At 44.9% G+C, this 24,002-nt stretch overlaps 1 protein-coding gene across 1 annotated transcript in view; it reads right to left on the bottom strand.

Moving 5' to 3' along the window:
• The window catches only part of rnmt (RNA (guanine-7-) methyltransferase), a 32,238-nt gene that overhangs the window by 5,238 nt on the left and 2,998 nt on the right, over positions 1-24,002 (bottom strand). Inside the window, exons 2-8 of the mRNA XM_078398055.1 lie at positions 21,481-21,616; positions 17,793-17,918; positions 10,102-10,217; positions 6,116-6,297; positions 3,600-3,764; positions 891-1,008; positions 119-220 (exon numbers count right to left, since the gene is read on the bottom strand). Coding sequence (XP_078254181.1) covers positions 119-220; positions 891-1,008; positions 3,600-3,764; positions 6,116-6,297; positions 10,102-10,217; positions 17,793-17,918; positions 21,481-21,616 — 945 coding nt within the window. The remainder of the gene's footprint in view (positions 1-118; positions 221-890; positions 1,009-3,599; positions 3,765-6,115; positions 6,298-10,101; positions 10,218-17,792; positions 17,919-21,480; positions 21,617-24,002) is intronic.

Here is a 24,002-nt window from a genome sequence, read left to right on the forward strand (position 1 = left end):
ATAGATCTCTCCTTTTTGCTGCCAAGTGACTAGTGAAGTCAATTAACTACAAACTATTAAAAAGATGCAGCATATTTATTGTACCACTCAGGCTAAAAATAACCATGACTCAGCTTACAATTGGTGGCTTTGCTTGTGGGTTCTTCAGGTAATCTTCTGCATGTTCATAATCATCTTTATTAGACCCCAAACTGGCACTGCTCTCTGGAATGGGATATTGCTGTACAAGATACACATCAAAAATAAGTATGAGAAGGCAACTTAAAGATTCTATAAATTAATGATCAATAGGTTATAAGTTACCCTAATGATCATTGCAATTAGGATACCTCTTAACACTATTTAAATAAACAATTATAAATAAATATGCATAGAAAATAAACAAGTCAGGGAGCCACTGACAACTCAGTACAGATTAAGGTGGCAAATGTTAGATGTTATCAGAACGGTAAATACATTTGGGCGGCACAATGGTGCAGCGGTATAGTAGCTGCCTTACAGTGCCAAAGACCTGTGTTGATCCTGACTCAGGATGCTGTCAGTGTGGAGTTTGTACTTTCTCTGTGACCGCATGGGTTTTCTCCAGGCGCTTTAGACTTTAGACATACATTTAGAAACAGGCCTTTCGGCCCTTGAGTCAGCGCAGACCAGCAATCACCTGTACATTAAGTTCTATCCTAGGCAGTGGACAATTTACAGAAGCCAATTAACCTACAAACCAACACATCTTTGGAATGTGGGAGGAAACTGGAGCAGCTGGATAAATTAATTTATGCGTCAAGCCATCCCAAAAGTTTTTAGCAAAGTGGAATAGGTAATTTTTTTTAATTCCTCGACTAAAATAGGCCCCAACACAACGAAGGCCAATCTCCTTCAGTATTTCACATTACCTCTAATGACTTCATTTTCTTCAATAGCGTTTTATGTTCTGGATTCTGGACTTTGTCTTTGAAAAATTCTGCAAAGGTCTTTTTTAAGACTAGCTTCATCTTGTGTCGTTTAGCCATCCTAGGGAGAAGAAACGGGACACTGAACAACAGACAAACAGCAGCTTTAAAAGCAGATAAAGAGGCCATCATACATGGTAAAGGACATTGCTTCCACAAGGGATTCAAGTACTAGTGATCCGATATCTTACCTTTCATCCTGATTTACCAACACACTGAAGCAGTCATCTGTAGCAAGGAGTTTGTGGGCCAATGTATTCATACCTATAATATTCTGTTAGGCTGGATTATTCACACATTATATAGAAGGTAGAACAGTACAGCACATGAACAGGCCCCTCGGCCCACAATGTCTGTGCCGAACATGATGCCAAGACCATTACATATCAACCTGCACATAAACCATTCCCCTACTCCCTGTATATCCATATGCCACTGCAAACGTCTTTTAAATGCTACTAACATATCTGCTTTAACCCCCCCCACCCGGCAGCGCGTTCCAGGCACTCACCACCCAGTGTAAAAATAACTTGCCCTGCACACACCCCCTTTAAACATTGCCCCTTCACCTAAAAGCTATGCCCTCTAGTATTAGATTTTTCCAACCTGGAAAAAAGATTCTGACCATTTCATAATTTTATATACTTCTATCAGGTCTCCCTGCAAACTTCATTTAGATACAATATTGACATTTAAGAGACTTCTGGATAGGCACATGGATATGTAGTGAATGGATAGATATGGATCATGTGCAGGCAGATAAAAGTTGGTCAGCATCATGTTCAGCACAGACATTGTGGGCCAAAGGGCCTTTTCTTGTGCTATATAATGTGTGAATAATCCATCCAAACAGAACATTACAAATCTGTTTCTGGTTCAGTACTGTTCATACATTTACATCATAAAAGCAGAGCTGCTAAATTTGAAAATCTCATGCAAGCCAGTAAAGGTTTAAAAGTTGACAAAAACTTTTTTTTTAAATCCTCTAGAAATCTGCCATCAAATCATTGTAATATACGTGCTAATCTATGTTAAATTAATAACCATGCATAAAAGCCTAAATGCAAGACAGTTAAAAATGTAATTATCTATTAAACATCTATTGAAAACCCAAACAACGTAATAAATTGGAACAGAACAGGCAGTTGAGGGGGGACCTCAGAAGTTTAGAAAATCATGATGGGTATAGATAGAATAGATAGCCAGGATCCTGGGTATGGGATTCTAGAAATAGAAGACAGGTTTAAGATAAGAGGGGAGACATTTAAAAGATCTGAGGGGTAAGATCACACAGAACGTGGTGATTCTCTATAACAAGCTGCTGGAGGAGTTAATGAAGGGAGGCACAATCCCAACGTTTAAAATAGCATTTGTCAAGGTACTTGGATAGGAAAGGTAGAGACATGGGCCTAATGCAGGTAATTCAGCGTAAATAGGCATCACGGTCGACATGGTCTATATAGGCTGAAAGGGATGATTTTTTTTGTACTTTTCTATGATTCTATAAAAATAAAATCTTAGTGGAAAAGTCATAGAGTCATACAGTGTGGAAAGAAGCCCTTCAGCCCAAATCTTCTATGCCCGCCAAGATGCCCCATCTAAACAAGTCGTATTGCCCGCATCTGTCTCACGTCCCTCTAAATCTTTCCTATCCATGTACCCGTCTACGTGTCTTTTAAATGTTGATATTTTATCTGCCTCAACTACCGTCTGGCAGCTCGTTCCATATATCCACCACAAACCACCAAATGGAATCAAACCATGAACCCTGCTGTAACTCAGCTCAATATAGTAACTCCTTAGATCCCCCAAAATGACAAAACTCAATCTCAAATACTTTTGATAGCGAAGGAAACCACCAAGTAATCTGACAACATCCCATCTTGCAAAAGGTGCAGTCTTAACTGCACCAACCTCAACAGGTAATTCTCCTGTGAGTATATCACGGCACAACGTCTCAATGGAATTTTTAAGAGCAACAGCTATCTGGATGTATCTGCCAATACTACAATACAGTACCCTGGACCATAATTTTTTTATTAAATTTTTACACTGCAAAAGCAGTGTTTGCTCTTAACGGTGTAAATGATAAATTTCCCCACTTTCAAATAATATCTTTTACTCACATTCAAATATATTTTACTGATACCAAGCACATAATTAAAACAAAATCTAATTAAAACACATAGAAATAAGGAACCACAGATGCTGGTTTACTAAAAAAAGAGACCAAAGCGCTGGATTGACTCAGCGGAACAGGCAGCATCCCTGAGGAACATGGATAGGTGATGTTTCGGGTCAGGACCTTTCTTGAGACGGAAGGGTTCCAACACAAGACATCACCTATCCAAGTTCTTCCAGGGTTGCTGCCTAACCTGCTAAGTTACTCCAACACATTGTGTCTAATTAAAGCATGATGGTGAAATTTGAACTAAAAGTCATTTCCTCACAAGGCAATAATTTCCAAGGCTTAAATTTATTTTTCCCCCCATAATAGCAGTTTTAGAACAATGTGATATCTCAATGAAACTGAACTATTTTTTTATAGATATTTCCAAAGCAGCAAATGCAGTGGTCTAATATTGGTAGTTCAGGACTACTGATTTTGAAATAATTGCTCTACTGACACTACGATGTAGATGGAAAACTTACTCTTCAAACAATGGAAAGTAAACTAGGAATTCAGGGATATTGACCACTCCTTCCAAGTTAAAATCATATTGGCAGCCAAAGAGCGGGTATTCACTCTTCTTTTGGAAAGTTACGCTGTACAATTCATTTCCAAAGCAGTTCTTCTCTGATGCTTCCAGGCGTTTCCTGAAGAAAAGAAAAAGTTAAAGGTTGGTACGTACATGAAAGGAGCTAATAAACGCAAATGAACGTCCACATACCACTGTTTAAAAACAGCAAAACACAAACTGCTGGAGTAACTCAGAGGGTTAGGGAGCATCTCTGGAGGACATGGTCAGACGAGGTTTTGGGTCGGGACTGTTCTTCTGACCGACTGTAGCATGGGGTGGGAGGGGGAGAAAAACTGGAAACGAGGCAGGGACGAGACAAGCCCTGGCAAGGGATAGGCAATACATGTGAGGGGGATTGGCAGATGGATGGACAAAATGGTGTCAGTGGTGTCAGATCAGGAGAGAACAGGAGTGAAATGGAAAGTCAGTGGGAGAGATATAGCTGGGAGGGAACGAGGAGAGATATTAGTTGGGGGGGGTGGTGAAAGGGAGAGAGAAGGAGGAGGGAGGGTATTATCTAAAATTGGAGAGAGTAAATTAACTTTTATTTAAAAACAGCATGCAGATTGCAAAAAAGGTCTTAAACTAGTTAAGTGGTTGACCCACACGGTTTGCAATGCTGCAGAATCATATTATTGTAATAAAGGTTTGGTAGACATATTAGATACACTAAATTTAGGATTGGAAGGTAGTTAAGGATCAGGTGATATGACTGCAGACTAGAATCACCTGTTACTACAGATAAACAAAACAAAAAACAAGTTTGTGAGAGCAGCTGGATAAATATATGGAAAGGTAGATTGGCAAAAGAATTCAGATGGTGGAAAAAGTGTGAGAAAAGTAGACGAAGAGAGTGGGCCGGAGAGAAGAGAGTCAATTGTAACGTCAGTGATACCACAATACAAGACGTTATGCCGAGAGAGAGTAAGACGCTGTAAGAAACCTCATGTAGGTGGGACACACAATCAAATCGCAGGGAATACACTGGAATTTAGAAGGATGAGAGGAGATGTTATCGAAACGTATAAGATTATTAAGGGGTTGGACACGTTAGAGGCAGGAAACATGTTCCCAATGTTGGGGGAGTCCAGAACAAGGGGCCAGATTTTAAGAATAAGAAGGGGTAGCCCATTTAGAACTGAAATGAGGAAAAACTTTTTCAGTCAGAGAGTCGTGAATCTGTGGAATTCTCTGCCTCAGAAGGCAGTGGAGGCCAATTCTCTGAATGCAATCAAGAGAGAGCTAGATAGAGCTCTTAAGGATAGCGGAGTCTGGGGGTATGGGGAGAAGGCAGGAACGGGGTACTGATTGAGAATGATCAGCCATGATCACATTGAATGGCGGTGCTGGCTCGAAGGGCCGAATGAATGGCCTCCTCCTGCACCTATTGTCTATGGAAGGAACACAATTCGAGAACATGGAGATTCTCGGCAGAGTCAACCACTGTTGCCCATCTCATACTGACTTTGAGTAAATGATCTTAGAGTCACTGCAGTGCATGCATGAAATTGGTTGAGGTGAGGTTTTCGGATTTTGATGTTATAAACAGAACATACTGCAGTAATGGTATGATAGCAAAAAGAACTAAGTTTGAGCAAATTTCACAGATTGATTGAAAGACACAAAATGGAAACAGGCCTTTTGCACCACCGAATACACATCAACTGGTTCACACTAGTTCTATGTTATCCCATTTTCACATTCACTCTCTACACACTGCGGGCAATTTACAAAGACCAATTAGCATACAAACCCACAGTTCTTTGGGATGTGATTGGGAACTGGAGCACCTGGGAGAAACTGAGGCGATCACAGGGAGAATGTGCACGTTCCACGTAGACAACACCCTCAATCAGACCTGGGTCTCTGGTGCTGTGAGGCAGCAGCTCTACAAACTTGTTGATATATTGTTGATATTCTATGGTTGCAGCTACAAGTGTTTGAAGCATATTTTGCTACAACACCAGCAAATAGTGTAGAAACTTTAAAGAGACGCGAGTCAATCACCAGAGAAAACAGAGTCATATGGTGTGGAAACAGGCCCTTCGGCCCAACTTGCCCACGCCGACCAACATGTCCCATCTAAACCAGTCCCATCTGCCTGCAATTGGCCCTTAAAGCTCTAAACCTATTCTATCCATCCACTGATCTAAATGTTTCTTAAACATGGTGATAGTACCTACAGAAAGAGAATGAATTAATGCAGTTCTTTCCAAAAAACAAAAATTCATACCAATGTGCTCAATTGAAAGAAGCATGGCAAAGAAAATATTTTCATACAAAAGACCTTATCAAGGAAGATGAGCATCAGCATACCTAGTTTGACACACAATTAAACTAATTTCATGGAATTTGTATTTTATTAATTTACGACTTAATGTTCATTCTTCTTCCAACATAATTTTCAATTATTTGGCATTGACTTACACAAGCTCAAAAGCATTTGGTGTAGTTCCAATGAAATATCCTCCCGGTCGCAAGCGATCACAAGCATTCTTTAACATGGTGTCTGCTTGTTCCAGAGACTCAAAGGAATAGTGGTAGACAAACTGACAGCTGCAAATATCAAATGTAGCGTTTGGATCCTTGTATTTCTCAGTCAGCAACTCCTAGAAAAACAACAAAGCAAAAGCATTTAAATTAAAGTACATCAGAACTGAAGCGAAACAACAGCCAAACACTACAAAAGAACATACATACAGCATGTAGTATAAGAAAATAACTGCAGATGCTGGTACAAATCGATTTATTCACAAAATGCTGGAGTAACTCAGCAGGTCAGGCAGCATCTCGGGAGAGAAGGAATGGGTGACGTTTCGGGTCGAGACCCTTCTTCAGCATGTAATCCTCCAACATTTTCGCCACCTCCAACGGGATCCTACTACTGGACACATCTTCCCATCTCCACCCCTTTCTGCTTTCCGCAGAGACTGTTCCCTCCGCAACACCCTTCCCACCCAAACCACCCCCTCCCCAAGTACTTTCCCCAGCAACCACAGGAGATGCAACACCTGTCCCTTTACCTCCCCCCTCAACTCCATCCAAGGACCCAAACAGTCTTTCCAGGTGAGGCAGAGGTTCACTTGCACCTCTTCCAACCTCATCTACAGTATCCGCTGTTCCAGGTGTCAACTTCTCTACATCGGCGAGACCAAGCGCAGGCTCGGCGATCGTTTCGCTGAACACCTCCGTTCAGTACGTTTTAACCTACCTGATCACCTGGTGGCTCAGCACTTCACCTCCCCCTCCCATTCCCAATCTGACCTTTCTGTCCTGGGCCTCCTGCATTGTCAGAGTGAGGCCGAGCACAAATTGGAGGAACAGCACCTCATATTTCGCTTGAGTAGTTTACACCCAGCAGTATGAACATTGACTTCTCTAACTTCAGATAGCCCTTGCTTTCTCTCTATCCCCTCCCCATTCCCAGTTCTCCCACTAGTCTTACTGTCTCCGACTACATTCTATCTTTGTCCCACCCCCTCCCAACATCAGTCTGAAGGGTCTCGACCCTCAACATCACCCATTCCTTCTCTCCAGAGATGCTGCCTGACCCGCTGGGTTACTTCAGCATTTTGTGTCTACTTTCGATTTAAACCAGCATCTGCAGTTCTTTCCTACTATAAAAAGAACCATCTATTTATAGTTCACTTAAACACCACTTTGTTCCAAATTGCTACCTTTAAGTAACATCTCTGTCATGTCAAGTAAATCTTTATCCATCTTGCCCTTTGTCATATTAATGAAAGTTCACCATTTAATAAAATAGGAAGGCTGGCATGGTCTTAATGAGTGTAAAAGGGATGTTTACTGAAATTATACCACATAACAAAGACTAGTCACATGGAGACTAAACCTGGGATACTCTCCCTAGAGCAGGGAAGGTTTAGGAGAGATTTAATATAGCCAACTTAAAATCATTAAAAGTTTTGGATACTGTAACTAAGGAAAAACTGCTTTCAGTGACAAATTCTAGTAACAGATTGAATTGAAATATAATATGCAAACAGCCCCTTCAGCGCACCGAGCCCTTGCCAACCATCAATCACCCATTCACACTAGTTCCATGCTATCCCACTTTCTCATCCACTCCCAACACACTGGGGGCACTTTACAGAGGCCAATCAACCTACAAATCTACACGTCTTTGGGATGTGGGAGGAAATCAGAGCACCCGGAGGAAGCCCACAAGGCTATGAAGAGAACGTGCAAACTCCGCACAGATGACGCCCAAGGTCTCTGGCGCTGTAAGGCAGCAGCTCTGCCAATTGGGCAACCGAGCTTCCCTAAAGATGACTAAAATCTGAAATAAAGCAAGAAAATGCAGAAGATAGTCAGCAGGTAAGGCAGCGTCTGCAAGAGAAATAAGAGTTACCATTTCAAATCAATGACTCTTCATCCAAACTGAAGTAGTAAGTTGCAGAGAAGGGGTGGAAAGATCAAAAGGTCACGCCTGTAATGGAGATCAAGAAAGTCCGATTGACAAATGCTTTTGGTGCTGTCCAAGAGGGAAATTGGTATCAGATTGGCATTGCCATGCGTATCGAGATGGTAGAAAAGTTTTGTTTTAGACTTAACGGTAACAATCAGAGGGAAAACATACAAAACCTTGACTCGTAGCCAGGATCGAACCCGGGTCTCTGGTGCTGTCAGGCAGTAACTCTACCATTGCCCTACTGTGCTGCCCTGCACCCTAATTTGTGCACTATCCAAGCAAACCATACCATTCAGGACTACAAATCGCCAGTTTGTAAGTTAATTGGCCTCTGTAAATTGCTCCTAATATGTAAGAAATGGATACAAAAGTGGAATAACCTCGAGCGAGTGTGAATGGGTGACTGGTGGTCGGAGTGGACTCGATGCACCCGAGGGGCCTGTTTTCATGCTCTATGTCTAAACTAAGCTCAGCCAAACCATACAAGAGTACAACAAGCAGTAGAAAAGAGGAAGGAAGCAGAATGCGGCTGCAAAGAAAGTGCAAATTAAAAAATAATGCAAAAGCCACAACGAGGTAAACTGGGACATTGGTGATGCATCCTGTTCCTTTGAAATGAATGCCTCTTAATCAGAACTTGTCATTTAGAGCAATGCAATTTGAGGAAATTAAATATTTACTATCTTATTTCAGATTTCCAGCAATCTTTCTGCTGCCTTTCACAGTTCAAGCATGCATTCAGTTTTCTTGACAGCTTCATTCATCTTCCCCCACTCACGCTACCGCAAGACAGGCTATGACTACAAAGACTTCATCCTCTTCTCTTGGATGGCAATATGTCACTGTGGTTGGGACTGTTCCACCTGAGGTGGTGGAAGCAGATTTGATAGGAAATCGAATTAATACTCAAGGGCAAAACCTTGCCGAGTGAAAGGAACAAAGAAAAACAGGACCAAAGTGACAGCTCTTTTCAAAGAACCAGCACACGAGCAAAGAAAGCCAAATGCATTCCGAGTTGTATCGTACAACCATAACACTCCTTCAGTTAAAAACTGCTTTTAATGCATTTACAAAGCTGAAGGTTTCAGCCTGGTTGGAAAGATCAGCCTCTCCAGGGATGCAATGTCCCTCAATCACATGATAAAATATACAGCAAAATAGCAACTAATTCAGTCTGAAGAAGGGTCCAGAGAGAATGTCACCTTCCCATGTTCATCTGAGATGCTGCCTGAACTGCTGAGTTACTCCAACACTCTGGGTCTTTTGTAAACCAGCACCTGCAGTTCCTTGTTTCCAGCAACTGATTTGGCTTTCCCTGATGTAAACTGTGCTTGTTGCAATAGACAATACAAGTCAATAGTTGTACACACATATTTAGATTTCATAAGTAAGATTAAAATCATGCCCAACTTCTTTACTGCAAAAATAGTTTAGTGTAGGCGTACGTGTTCCAGTTTCCGCCCTCACTCCAAAGATGTACAGGTTTGGAGGTTAATTGGCTTTGGTAAAAAATTGTAAATTGTCCCTAGCATGTAGGATAGTTAGTGTTCACTGGTCGGTTCAGACTCAGTGGGTCAAAGTGCCTGTTTCCACACTTTATCTATAAAGTCTAAAGTCTAAGGATTGATTTGGGTCGAAGAGCCTGTTTCCGTGTTGTAAGACTGTGACTAATTTAGCTTATTAATATTATTGGCTGAAGCATTAAAAAGTGTGAATCCGAAGCCAAATGTATAAATTGTGGCGTATTAAAGACAGTGAGTGCCACTGGTTGCCAAAATCCTTGTTATATAAACAAACTTTCAACTCTTCTATAATTCATGCGTGCTGTTACCATTATCATTGTTTTTTCACAAAAAATAAACTGAACCGCATGCTTTGAAAGATCAAGTCACAGAGCTTTTCACAAGATGCAACAATATCTCAGAAATGGACTTGGAACTAATCCAAACGAACAGATAATCCTATATTTAAAGGATGATACCTTGGTGCAGTCTGCTCTTATAAACTCTGCAGCATAGAGAGGTTCATTAGAGTAGCCTCTGAATTTCATGTCAGCATATCGCTTAGTGCACTGTTCCACGGAAACGTCAGCGATATCTGTTGGGAGAGGGAAGAGCGAGAAACGTTCAAGTAATCATTCGCAAATGAGTATAAAGATACATTTTTTACATCAATTTTCTACTACATTGGCTCATACATCTATTCTCCAAATTTCAGTACAGGAGACACCATCTCTCTGGGATAATAGACCAATACCTAGTCCCAATCTGAGGGTAGCGGGAAATCCCATATCCTGAATAGAAACATAGAAAATAGGTGCAGGAGTAGGCCATTTGGCACTTAAACTGGTTTAACTATTCTTAACCAGACCCCTGGATCTGGACTCCCCTTACATCGGAAACTGCATCTAGCCTGTCCAACCCCTGAAGAATTTTATATGTTTCTATAAGATCCCCTCTCATCCTTCTAAATTCTAGTGAATACAAGCCCAGTCGACCCATTCTTTCTTCATTCGTCAGTCCTGCCATCCCGAGAATTAACCTGGTGAACCTATGCTGCACTCCCTCAATAGCAACAATGTCCTTCCTCAAATTAGGAGACCAAAACTGCACACAATACTCCAGGTGTGGTCTCACCAGGGCCTTGTACAACTGCAGTAGGGCCTCCTTGCTCCAATACTCAAATCCTCTCGCTATGAAGGCTAACATGCCATTTGTTTTCTTCACTGCCTGCTGTACCTGCATGCTTACTTTCAGTGACTGATGTACAAGGACACCCAGGTCTCATTGCACCTCCCCTTTTCCTAATCTGACGCCATTCAGATAATAATCTGCCATCTTGTTCTTGCCACCAATTTAGATAACCACATTTATCCACCTTATACTGCATCTGCCCACTCACCCAACCTGTCCAAGTAACCCTGCAGCCTCATAGCATCCTCCTCGCTGCTCACACTGCCACCCAGCTTTATGTCATCCAAAACTTGGAGATGTTACATTTAAATAACTGGGGTCCCAGCACTGAGCCTCACTAGTCACTGCCTGCCATTCTGAAAAGGACCTGTTAATTCCTTCTCTTTGCTTCCTGTCTGCCAACCAGTTCTCTATCCATGTCAATACCCTTCCCCCAATACCATGTGCTCTAATTTTGCACACCAATCTCTTGTGTGGGACCTTGTCAAAGGCTTCTTGAAAATCCAGATACACCACATCCACTGGTTCTCCCTTATCCATTCTACTTGTAACATCCTCAAAAAATTCCAGAAGATTAGTCAAACAAGTCAAATAGGAGAGGCAGACCATTAAAAAGGATCTCCTCGCCCCCCTCCCCCTTCCTAGACGATCAGTAAGATCAGGGCCATATAGGGCAACGGTAGACACAAAATGCTGGAGAAATGCAGCATCTCTGGAGAAAAAGGATGGGTGATGTGTTGGGTCAGAACCCTTCTTTAGACTGGAGTAGTCAGTCTGATGTCCGTGTGAAGAAGGGTCTCGACCAGAAACGTTACCCATCCTTTTTCTCCAGAGATGCTGCCCAACCCGCTGAGTTACTCCAGCACTTTTGTGACTATCTTCAGTCTTTACCAGCATCTGCAGTTCCTTCCTACCCATGTAGGGCAGAGTTGGCTTCTAGGCCAGCACCTAGTCCACAATCCTGATCCTTTACTCCTGCCATCCCCAATGAATATAGCTGCGACCTCTGCGTTTACTGTACCAACTTGCATTGGTTGTCTAAATAAAGCTCCAGAAACAAAACATCATCTGTCCATTTCCTCTCCAGATGCTGCCTGACCTGCTGATTTTTTCCAGCACATGTTTTTTCTTAAGATTGCAGCATGTGCAGTGTCTTGTGTCTCCAACTTACAAAGATGTCTTCATCAGCATACAACAAAACCGTAAAATCGACCAAGATGACAATAGACATGGGTCACCACTAAGCCACACACTATCCTGACTTGCAAATATGATCGCAATTCCTTCATCTTCTGCATCAAAATGCTGTCATTCCCAAAATCAGTGTATCTTCATTACAGGGCGGGAGCCTTCCATTATCATAGGGATGGCACAGCAGTAACTACTGCTGAATCGTAGTTCCAGGAATCCAATTTTAATCCTAACCTTGTGTGTTACATGTGGGGAATTTGTACATCATCCCCTGGATCTTGTGGGTGTTAATTGGGTGTTCTGGTTTCCCCTCACACCACAAAGACATGCTGATGTATTAAATGGCTCCTTGTGACTAAAATAAAGGGAAATTGACGGGTAAGTGCAAGAGAAGTGTAAGCAGCCAGCAGCAGCTTGGGAAGTATTGGTGGAGATAGTAAGGAGATAGTAAGGAGTAAGACCTGTGTGATCTCCCGGACAAGTTTCGATCGCCTAGCTTGGGGTCGGAGAGGAATTTCCCGGATTTTTTTTCCCAAATTGGCCTGGGTTTTTAATCCGGTTTTTCGCCTCTCCCAGGAGATCACTCAGTTCTTTTGGGTGGGCGGTTGGAGCTGCGGCCGGGCGGTAGGTTTAGTAACCGAGCACAGGGCTTTGTTTGGAGAGTATGAGTGCCAGGGCAGTTTATTGTTCTGGGTGTCGGATGTGGGGAATCTGGGAGTCTGATAGTCTGATAGTCTTCCAGACATCCACATCTGCGCCAGGTGCGATGAGATGGGGCTCCTAAGGGACCGTATTAGGAACCTGGAGCGGCAGATTGATGACCTCCATCTGGTTTGGGAGAGTGAGGAGGTTATAGAGAGGAGTTATAAAGAGGTGGTCACTCCAAGACCACGGGAGGTAGACAAGTGGGTCACGGATAGGGGGGGCAAGGAGCAGAGGAAGGGACGAGAGAGTACCCCAGTGGATGTACCCCTTGGCAATAAATACTCCTGTTTAGGAGTTGTTGGGGAGTATAGCCTACCTGGGGGCAGCGACGGCGCCCGGGCCTCTGGCACGGAGTCCGGCCCTGATGCTCAGAAGGGTAGGGAAAGGAAGAGGAGAGCGATAGTGATAGGGGACTCTATAGTGAGGGGGTCAGATAGGCGATTCTGTGGACGCAGTCGGGAGACCCGGATGGTGGTTTGCCTCCCTGGTGCCGGTGTCCGGGATGTGTCTGAGCGTGTCCAGGATATCCTGAAAGGGGAGGGAGAGGAGCCAGAGGTCGTGGTACATATAGGTACCAACAATATAGGTAGGATAAGGGAAGAGGTCCTGAAAGGAGAATTTAGGGGGCTAGGAAGAGAGTTAAAAAAACGACTAGGTAGAGGATTGAAGTGTAGGACATCTAAGGTTGTAATCTCTGGATTACTCCCTGTGCCACGAGCTAGTGAGTATAGAAATAGGAGGATAGAGCAGTTTAATGTGTGGCTCAGGAGTTGGAGCAGGGGGGAGGGATTCGTTTTTCTGGATAATTGGGCCTGTTTCTGGGAAAGGTGGGAACTGTATAGGCCGGACGGTCTCCACCTTAACCAGAGGAGGGCCAATATCCTGGCGGGGAGGTTTGCTAGCACTGTTGGGGAGGGTTTAAACTAATTTGGCAGGGGGTTGGGATACAGCATGGAGCTAGTATAGGGGGTGAGGAGAAGGAAAATATGGAGGAAAAAAATGGTCAGATTGGGAGGCAGAACAAGAATGCCCCAGCACAATGGGGTAGGGCAAGTCTGAACGGCGTTTATTTTAATGCAAGGAGTATTGGAAGCAAGGGGGATGAATTGAAGGTGTTACTGAACACATGGGAGTACAACATTGTTGCCATTACGGAAACATGGTTGAAGGAAGGGCAGGACTGGCAGCTCAATATTCCAGGATATAGAATCTTCAGGAGAGACAGAGAGCAGGGAAAAAGGGGAGGGGGTGTTGCAGTATTAATCAAAGAATCTATTTCTGCTGTAAGAAGGGATGACATATTAGCGGGTTCCTCAAATAAGGCTATTTGGGTGGAATTGAGAAATAGAAAAGGGGCATGCACCTTACTGGGTGTATACTACAGACCCCCAAACAGTCAGAGGAAAATAGAAGAACATATTTGTAGGCAAATCTCGGGGGTGTGTGAAAACAACAGGGTAGTAATCGTAGGGGATTTCAACTTCCCGAATATTGATTGGGATAGCCAAAGTGTCAAGGGCCCTGAGGGTGCAGAGTTCCTAAGGGTCATCCAGGAGGGCTTTTTGAGCCAATATGTTGAAAGTCCAACAAGGGAGGGGGCGGTATTGGACTTAATCTTGGGAAATGAGGCCGGACAGGTGGCTGAAGTGTCAGTGGCAGAGTATTTTGGTGACAGTGATCACAATTCAGTGATATTTAAGGTGGTAATGGAAAAGGATAAAGAGGGACCAGAGGAAAGAGGAAAATTTCTAAATTGGGGCAAGGCCGATTTTAATCTGATAAGGCAGAAGTTGGCCCTGGTGGAGTGGGATCAGCTTCTCGTGGGGAGGACCGCATCAGAACAGTGGGAGTCATTCAAAGGAATAATTGAAAAAGTACAGAGGAAGCATGTTCCCCTAAAGTTCAAGGGTGGGACAAACAAGTCCAAAGAACCTTGGATGTCGAACGATATAGTAGGATTGATTCGGAAAAAAAGGGGGCTTTTGGAAGGCATAAAGAACTTAAGGCACAGACATCATTAGAGGAATACAGAAGGTGTAGGGCGGTTCTTAAAAAAGAAATTAGGAGAGCAAAAAGGGGCCATGAGATAGCACTAGCGGGCAAAATAAAATAAAATCCCAAAGTGTTCTATAAGTATATCAAGGGTAAGAGGATAACGAGGGAAAGAGTGGGGTCCATCAGGGACCATAGTGGAAAGCTGTGTGTGGAGCCAGAGGATGTAGGAGATGTTTTAAATGAATTTTTTGCATCTGTTTTTACGAGGGAGGAGGGCGATGCAGACTTAGAAATGGAGCAGGAGGGTTGTGATGTTCTTGAGCATATTGCTATTGACAGGGAGGCAGTGCTGGAGGCTCTGGCAGGCTTAAAAGTGGATAAGTCTCCGGGCCCTGACGAGATGTATCCCAGGATGCTGAGAGAGGCAAGGGAGGAGATTGCGGGGGCTCTGGCACAAATTTTCAGAGCCTCTCTTGCAACAGGGGATGTACCGGAGGACTGGAGGATAGCTAATGTGGTGCCATTATTTAAAAAGGGCAGTAGGGATAAACCTGGGAACTACAGGCCGGTGAGTCTGACATCGGTGGTGGGGAAGCTGCTAGAAAAGATTCTGAGGGACAGAATCAGTCTTCACTTGGAGGATCAAGGGTTAATTAAGGATTGTCAACATGGCTTTGTTAAGGGAAGGTCGTGTCTGACTAACTTGATTGAATTTTTTGAAGGGGTGACCAAGGAGGTAGATGGGGGTAGTGCAGTGAATGTGGTATACATGGATTTCAGTAAGGCTTTTGACAAGGTCCCACACAGGAGACTAGTCAAGAAGGTATCCAGGGCACCTTGGCAAAATGGATTAAAAAACTGGCTTAGTGACAGAAGGCAGAGGGTGATGGTAGAAGGGTGCTTCTGTGACTGGAGGCCAGTGTCCAGTGGGGTGCCTCAGGGATCGGTGTTGGGTCCCTTACTGTTTGTAATCTACATAAATGATCTGGATGTCAACGTACAGGGCATGATCAGCAAGTTTGCAGATGACACAAAGGTAGGGGGGGTGGTGAATAGCGAAGAAGGGATCTGCAAGCTGCAGGAAGATATAGATGAGATGGTCAGATGGGCGGAGCAGTGGCAGATGGAATTTAATCCTGAAAAGTGCGAGGTGATGCACTTTGGCAGAAATAACTTGGAGAGGGAGTACACCATGAATGGAAGGACCCTAGGGAAGACAGGGGTACAGAGGGACCTTGGAGTACAGGTACACAAGTCCTTGAAGGCAGCAGGACAGGTGGATAGGGTGGTTAAAAAGGCATATGGGTTACTGGCCTTCATTAGCCGGGGCATCGAATATAAAAGTAGGGGGGTAATGATGGAATTGTACAGAACACTGGTGAGGCCACAGCTGGAGTATTGTGTACAGTTCTGGTCACCACATTATAGAAAGGATGTGATAGCTTTGGAGAGGGTGCAGAGGAGATTCACCAGGATGCTGCCAGGGATGAAGGGCCTCAGCTATGAGGAGAGACTGGGCAGACTGGGGTTGTTTTCCCTGGAGCAGAGAAGGCTGAGAGGGGACATGATCGAGGTGTACAAGATCATGAGGGGCATGGATAAGGTAGATGGCGGGGAACTTCTTCCACTGGTGGAAGGTTCAACAACGAGGGGACATAGATACAGGGTAAGGGGAGGGAGGTTTCGGGGGGATGGGAGAAAGAACTTTTTCACCCAGAGGGTGGTTGGAGTCTGGAACTCACTGCCTGGGGTGGTGGTGGAGGCGGGAACACTCACAACGTTTAAGAGGCATTTGGATGGGCACTTGAAATGCTACAACATTCAGGGCTACGGTCCAAATGCGGGAAAATGGGATTAAAATTAGACTGTGTTTGGTAACGGGCGGCGCGGACACGATGGGCCGAAGGGCCTCTTTCTGTGCTGTAGGACTCTATGACTCTATGAGAATAAGTGACAGGGGTGCAGAGAAGCAAGAAAGGGACAACGTGACTGTTGAGATCACTCGGCTGGGAGCTAACCCCCTTCTGTATCATAACATGGGCAAGGTACCTTCAGCACCTCTTCGACCTTAATACTGACTAATCTCAAGACACTTCCATTGAACTACCCTAAGTTCTTCCGTCCTCCTACCTTTCCCTTTGGTAAAGATAGAGGAGAAATACTCATTGAGGATCTTGCCCATCTCCTGTGGCGCCACAGAGTTAACCGCTTTGATTCCCGAGGGGTACCACTCTCTCTCTAGCTACGCATTTTCCCTTAATGTATTTATAAAATCTCTTGGGATTGTCCTTAATGCCATCTGCCCGAGCTATCTCCTGGCCCCTTTTGGCTCTTCTGATTTCCTTTTTTAGTTTGCTTCTTAGTTCCTGACACTTTTCCAAGGATACACTTGATCCCAACAGCCTATATCTATCCCATGCATCTTTCATACTATTGACCAATGCCTCAATTTCCCTTGTCATCCAAGCTCCCTCACGTTTTCCTGCCTTGCCCTTCACTCTAACAGGGACGTGCATAACCTGAGCTTTTGTCAGCACACTTTTAAAAACATCCCACTTGGCTGATGTTCCTTTCCCCTCAATCAACCTGCTCCAATCAACTTGAGCAAGACCTTCTCTCATACCCTTAAAGTTGGCCTTACTCAATTCAGCATTTTAACACATGGGCCCTCTTTGTCCCTATCCATAACCTAATCAAAAATGGTCACTGGTCCTAAAATACTCCTCCACGAACACTTCATTCACCTGCCCTTCCCAATTTCCCAAGACTAGATCAAGTGCTGCCTTCTCAGTGTGGGGTCCTCTGCATATAGCTGGAGAAAACTCCCCTGAACACTTGAGAAATTGCACCCCATCTAAACCTTTCACACGATGAATTTCCCAATCAATATTGGGAAAGTTAAAATCCCCGACTACAACAACCTTATTTGACCTGCAGCTGCCTGCAATCTCCTGGCATATTGGTTCTTCTAATTCAATGTGTGCCAACTTAAAAGATAAAAAACAAACACACACAAACCAGTTACTTTGTAAAAACCATCCCGGTTCAATATCCCAAAGACATGTTGTTTCTCCGACATATTACTTACCAACACAAACCAGTTTGTTAATTTGCCCCTTCTTCCATTTTAGCAAATCACCACCTTTTCCACAACCCAAGTCCAGGACAGAGATGTTACGCCTGTTCTTCCGCCTCACCAATTCTAGATACTCGCCTGTGAAAAGGCAAGATGTTGGCATTTGGTCACAATTCATTGAAAACTTGATAATTTGTTTATTTTAATATTTTGTATCTACAGAGTGAAAAGGACAGTAAAATGACAGATAAGTTTATATAGGTCCTGCAGAAAGTTGGTTTAACGTGATCTTGCTCGAATTAAGGCACTTGCCACTTTACAAAATGTTCCCCTTTCAGATCCTTGCACGGTGTTAAAAAAAATGGCAGAAATCTGAAACCGTTAACAGAGAACACAGTACAACATAGGAACAGGCCCTTCAACCCAAAAGGTCTGTGGCAAACATGACGCCAAGATATAACAATCTCATCTGCCTGCACGTAATCCATATCTCTGCATGCCCAAGTGCCTATCTAAAAGTCTCTTAAATTAAACTATTGTATCTGCCTCCACCAATACTCCCGACATTGTGCTCCAGGCACCCACCAACCTCTGCGTAAATAAAACCAACAACGAGCCTTGCGGCACTCCATTCGCCACTGCCTGCCATTCTGAAAAGGACCCGTTTACTCCTACTCTTTGCTTCCTGTCTGCCAACCAAATTTCTATCCATGTCAACACGCTACCCCCAATAGCATGTGCTCTAATTTTGCTCACCAATCTCCCGTGTGGGACCTTATCAAAGGCTTTCTGAAAGTCTAGATACACTATATCCACTGGTTCCCCTTCATCCATTTTACTTGTCACGTCCTCAAAAAATTCCCGAAGATTACTCGAGCATGATTTCCCTTTCATAAATCCATGCTGACTTGGACTTTTATCCTTTTACTGCTATCCAAATGCACCGTTATCACCTCTATAATTATTGACTCCAGCATCTTTCCCACAATCGAAGTCAGGCTAACTGGTCTGTAATTCCCCGTTTTCTCTCTCGCTCCTTTCTTGAAAAGTGGGATAACATTAGCTATCCTCCAATCCACAGAAACTGATCCCGAATCTATTGAACATTGGAAAATGATCACCAACGCGTCCACTATTTCTAGAGCCACCTCCCTGAGGACCCTGGGATGCAGACCATCAGGCCCAGGGGATTTATCATCCTTCAGTCCCATTAGTCTACCCAATACTATTTCTCGCCTAATGAAAATTTATTTCAGTTCCTCTACCCCCCTAGATCCTCTGTCCTCCAGTACATCTGGGAGATTGTTTGTGTCTTCCTTAGTGAAGACAGATCCGAAGCACCCGTTCAACTCTTCTGCCATTTCCTTGTTACCCATAATAATTTCACCCGTATCTGCCTTCAAGGGACCCACATTTGACTTTGCTACTCTTTTTCTCTTAACATATCTCTCTAAACATTTCCTACCCATCTAATCCAGAGAGTTTTGTGATAAAACTCTTCTACGCCGGCTCCAAAGCCTCTACATCCTTCCTGTAATAGGGTGTCCAGAACTGCACGCAATACTCCAAATGCAGTCTAACCAAACTGCAAAAAATGCAGCCAATTTCAAGGTTTCAGTCACTGGCTGTTTGTTCAGTCCTAATTAGCCTGTTATTTTGATGCCTCCCACCAAATCACTAATGCACCAAATCAACATTTCAATCTATGCCCATTTTACTTTCAACTTCCTCCAGGTTCCAAATCGAAATTCCAGAAGCAACAAAAAAAACATACATATGCAATTGAAGTGACTTTTTAAAAATTGTATTTAGAAAAAGCAAAGTACTGCCATATTTCCCAAATTACAAATGCAGCTAAGTTTCTAAGGCACTTTTTTTTTGAAGCGCCTGTGAAAAGTCAGTATAAATACAAAGTGATTTTATTTCCTTGCGATGGAAAGATAAAACAAGTGGGTGGCATAATGATGCAATGGTAGAGTCGCTGCCTTACAGCACCAGAGACTCAGGATCGATGACTAGTGGGGTACCGCAAGGCTCAATGCTGGGACCCCAGTTATTTACAATATATATTAATGATTTGGACGAGGGAATTGAATGCAACATCTCCAAGTTTGCGGATGACACGAAGCTGGGGGGCAGTGTTAGCTGTGAGGAGGATGCTAGGAGGCTGCAACGCGACTTGGATAGGTTAGGTGAGTGGGCAAATGCATGGCAGATGCAGTATAATGTGGATAAATGTGAGGTTATCCACTTTGGTGGCAAGAACAGGAAAGCAGACTATTATCTGAATGGTGGCCGATAAGGAGAAGGGGAGATGCAGCGAGACCTGGGTGTCGTGGTGCACCAGTCATTGAAAGTAGGCATGCAGGTGCAGCAGGCAGTGAAGAAAGCGAATGGTATGTTGGCATTCATAGCGAGGGGATTTGAGTATAGGAGCAGGGAGGTTCTGCTGCAGTTGTACAGGGCATTGGCGAGACCACACCTGGAGTATTGCGTACAGTTTTGGTCTCCTAATCTGAGGAAAGACATTCTTGCCATAGAGGGAGTACAGAGAAGGTTCACCAGATTGATTCCTGGGATGGCAGGACTTTCATATGAAGAAAGACTGGATAGACTCGGCTTGTACTCGCTGGAATTTAGAAGATTGAGGGGGGATCTTATAGAAACTTACAAAATTCTTAAGGGGTTGGACAGGCTAGATGCAGGAAGATTGTTCCCGATGTTGGGGAAGTCCAGAACAAGGGGTCACAGTTTAAGGATAAGGGGGAAGTCTTTTAGGACCGAGATGAGGAAGTTTTTTTTCACACAGAGTGGTGAATCTGTGGAATTCTCTGCCACAAAAGGTAGTTGAGGCCAGTTCATTGGCTATATTTAAGAGGGAGTTAGATGTGGCCCTTGTGGCTAAAGGGATCAGGGGGTATGGAGAGAAGGCAGGTACGGGATACCGAGTTGGATGATCAGCCATGATCATATTGAATGGCTCGAAGGGCCGAATGGCCTACTCCTGCACCTATTTTCCATGTTTCTATGATCCTGACTACCAGTGTTGTCTGTATGGAATTTGTACGTTCTCTCAGTGACCGCACGGGTTTTCTCCAGATTCCTTTCACACTCAGAGACGTGCAGGTTTGTAGGTTAATCGCTTCAGTAAAAAAAACTGTAAACTGTCTCTGGTGTGTACGGGGGTATGGGGAGAGGGCAGGAATGGGGGTACTGATTGTGGATGATCAGCCATGATCACATTGAATGCCGGTGCTGGCTCGAAGGGCCAAATGGCCTACTCCTGCATCTATTGTCTATTGCAGGGGTGGCCAAACCGCGGCTCGCGAGCTACATGCGGCTCTTTGACCTTTAATATGCGGCTCGTGGAAATATGTTGGCTGAGCTCCTTTTTTCATCAGTTAATATAAAAGGTAAATAAGAAAAAATTTCAAGCTTTATAATTATTTACTGGGTATGAATTGAGACCCCATTGGAATAAAACGTAAGTTTAATGTTCATGGTTAGTAAAAATATTTAAGTTCATGTCTTGCAGCTCTCAAACATCTGAACTTTATCGTATGTGGCTCTTACATTAAGCAAGTTTGGCCACCCCTGGTCTATTGTACGAGGTCATCGCTGGTCGGCATGGACTCAGTGGGCCGAAGGGGCATGTTCCCGCACCATACCTCTAAAGTCTAAAGTCAAACTTTGGACTTACCAATAAGGACACTCTTGATCCAATTGTTGAAATTGCGCATGTAAAAGATTCGACTCTGATTGCGCACTGCCAATCCGTGTTCTTGAAGCTCATTATAATGTGCAGCCACCTTACTGCAGTGTCCCTCGTCTAATTTCTGATTAAAGAAACAGAATTAAAAGATTAATAATTCCTTTGGATTATGGTGGACAAAATTGTTAAACGTCCTGCAGCATAAATGTACGATATCCACTAATATTTGAAAATATGCCTTGTAATAAGTTTGACCACGTGATGACAGAGTCCGTTTCCCCTAGTAGGAGTGTCTAAAACTAAAGGGCGCATGTTTAAGGCTGGAGGAAAGACATTTAGATGGGTACATGGCTAGGAAAGGTTTAGAAGGATATGGACTAAACGTAAGCAGGCGCGACTAGTATAGATGGGGCATGTTGGCCGGTTGGGCCAATGGGCCAGTTTCCACGCAGTATGACTTTAAGATATTTAAAGGGAATCTGAGGGGTAATTCTTTTCCACAGAGTACCTGGCATCTGGAATGAGCTGCCAGAGGTGGTGGAGGCAGGAACAGTAACAACATTTAAGAGTCATCTGGACAGGAATTTAAATGAACAGGACATAGAGGGATAGGAAAATAATATTGGCAAGTGGGATTAGTAGAGATAATCATGATGGCAGGCACAAATGCAGTGGGCTAAAGGATCTGTTTTTATGCAGCATATCTGCCAGGGTGAAAGGGCAAGACGTTTACTGACAGATAAGTGGGCAGAGAGATCAAACTTGTCGCACCACTCCTTGGTTCTGACAGGAAGGGTTCCATGGGCATGAGGTAGTTCCGATTGATGGCCGGCCAGTGTGCGCTTCCCCCCTCCAGACTTCCTTGCTTCCTCTCCCTTCTGTGTGAGTTCGCAGCGTGGATAATAGGGGGCTGCACGGCAGGCGAGGTCACGACCCGTGCCTCGTACTGTTGCCACGCAACACATACTGGAGGGCAAGCAGTGAACTTCAAGTAAGCACTTACTATGGCTGCCATTAAAGAGTTGGGATATTTGCTTAGTCTTTTCCTTCTATTTTATGTTTGGAACAACTTCTGTTGTGAAACAATTCGTCAGTCCTAATTTGAGAGAGTTTTGCAGTTGAATGTTGCGGCTGCACTTTGATGCAGCTCGGCTTCCCCAGTCTTTCCCATCAGCGAGTCTCCGGCTCCCTCCCGGCGCTCCGAGTGTCCTGACACATCTCGCCATTCCTATGCTTCTCTCTACTCCAGGGTCGGCGCCCCTGCTCCGTGCCTCACCTCCTGCGGCTCTTCAGCCCCTCCTGCTGGCCCTCCAGCCCTTCTCCCCGCTCGCCATCTCCATCAGCCGGGCTCCGTTTCCACTTGGCCGGCACTCAACACCTCGAGGCTGGGGCCGCCGAGCAGAACCGCGGCCTGGCTCGCCGCCAATTGCCTTGGCTCCCAGCGCCCGCCCCAGCTCTCGCTGCTGCACGGCCTCCGCTGCCGATTGGCCTCCCCAGCTCCACTTCCTCTTCGGGCTCGACACTCTGTTCCTCCTCCTCTTCCACCGCCTCATCCTCCAAGGCCGTTGAGCACGGCTCTCTGAGCCCTTGGCCATCAGCTCACCGCTGCTGCTCCTGCAGACCCTCCAAGCCCCTCGGCTCGGGTTCTTCCCGCTGCTCCCCTCCCAGCTCGCTTAACCCCGTCTTTTCCTCCTCCTCCTCTTCTTCTCCCCCCGGTCAGCGGCCCTCTGCTTCTCAACCTTGCTCGCCCGCCTCCCTTCCCGGTCGCATTTTCCCTTCTCCAGCCGGCTGGCCAGACGTCTTCCCAGCTGCTTCTTGCGTCCGTGGGCTTTGTAGGCCTTCTCCCGGTTCGTACTCCATCGCCGGATCCTCCAGCTTCTCCCCCATTTCTTACAGCACAAAAATTGACCATTTTGGCGGTTTTGTCAAGGTAAGAACGTATGTGTTGCATGTGTTACTAGTGTATACCGGAAGCCACCATGTCCTCCTGATGGCTTGTCCTCCGTGCATCACGCCCTTCAACCTTATGAACTTACGTGCAATTCCCTTATAGTGAGGAGTTGGCTGCGCCTAACGGCTGCGGCTCTCTGGCAGTCTGTTGTCTTTTTTTCTTTTTTTTTGTTTGTGTCGGTGCTGGGATGGTTTTTGTTTCTGTTTTTGGCTGTGTATGTGTGGTGGGGGGGTGGGGTGTGGTGTAGTAGGTCTCTTCCCCGGGGCGCAGCTCGCCCGCGGGACCTTCCATCGCCCGGCGCGGCTGCGGGACTTAACATCGCCGGTGCGGCCGCGGGACGTTTCAGTGCCCGGTGCGGCTCGGCCGCGGGACGTTTCAGTGCCCGGTGCGGCTCGGCCGCTGGACTTAACATCGCCCGGTGCGGCCGCGGGACGTTTCAGTGCCCGGTGCGGCTCGGCCGCGGGATGTTTCAGTGCCCGGCGCGGCTTGGCCGCTGGACTTAACATCGCCGGCGCGGCTCGGCCGCGGGACGTTTCGGTGCCCGGTGCGGCTCGGCCGC

Source organism: Rhinoraja longicauda, chromosome 4 (assembly GCF_053455715.1).
Source record: "Rhinoraja longicauda isolate Sanriku21f chromosome 4, sRhiLon1.1, whole genome shotgun sequence".
In the NCBI taxonomy this organism is placed as follows: Eukaryota; Metazoa; Chordata; class Chondrichthyes; order Rajiformes; family Arhynchobatidae; genus Rhinoraja; species Rhinoraja longicauda.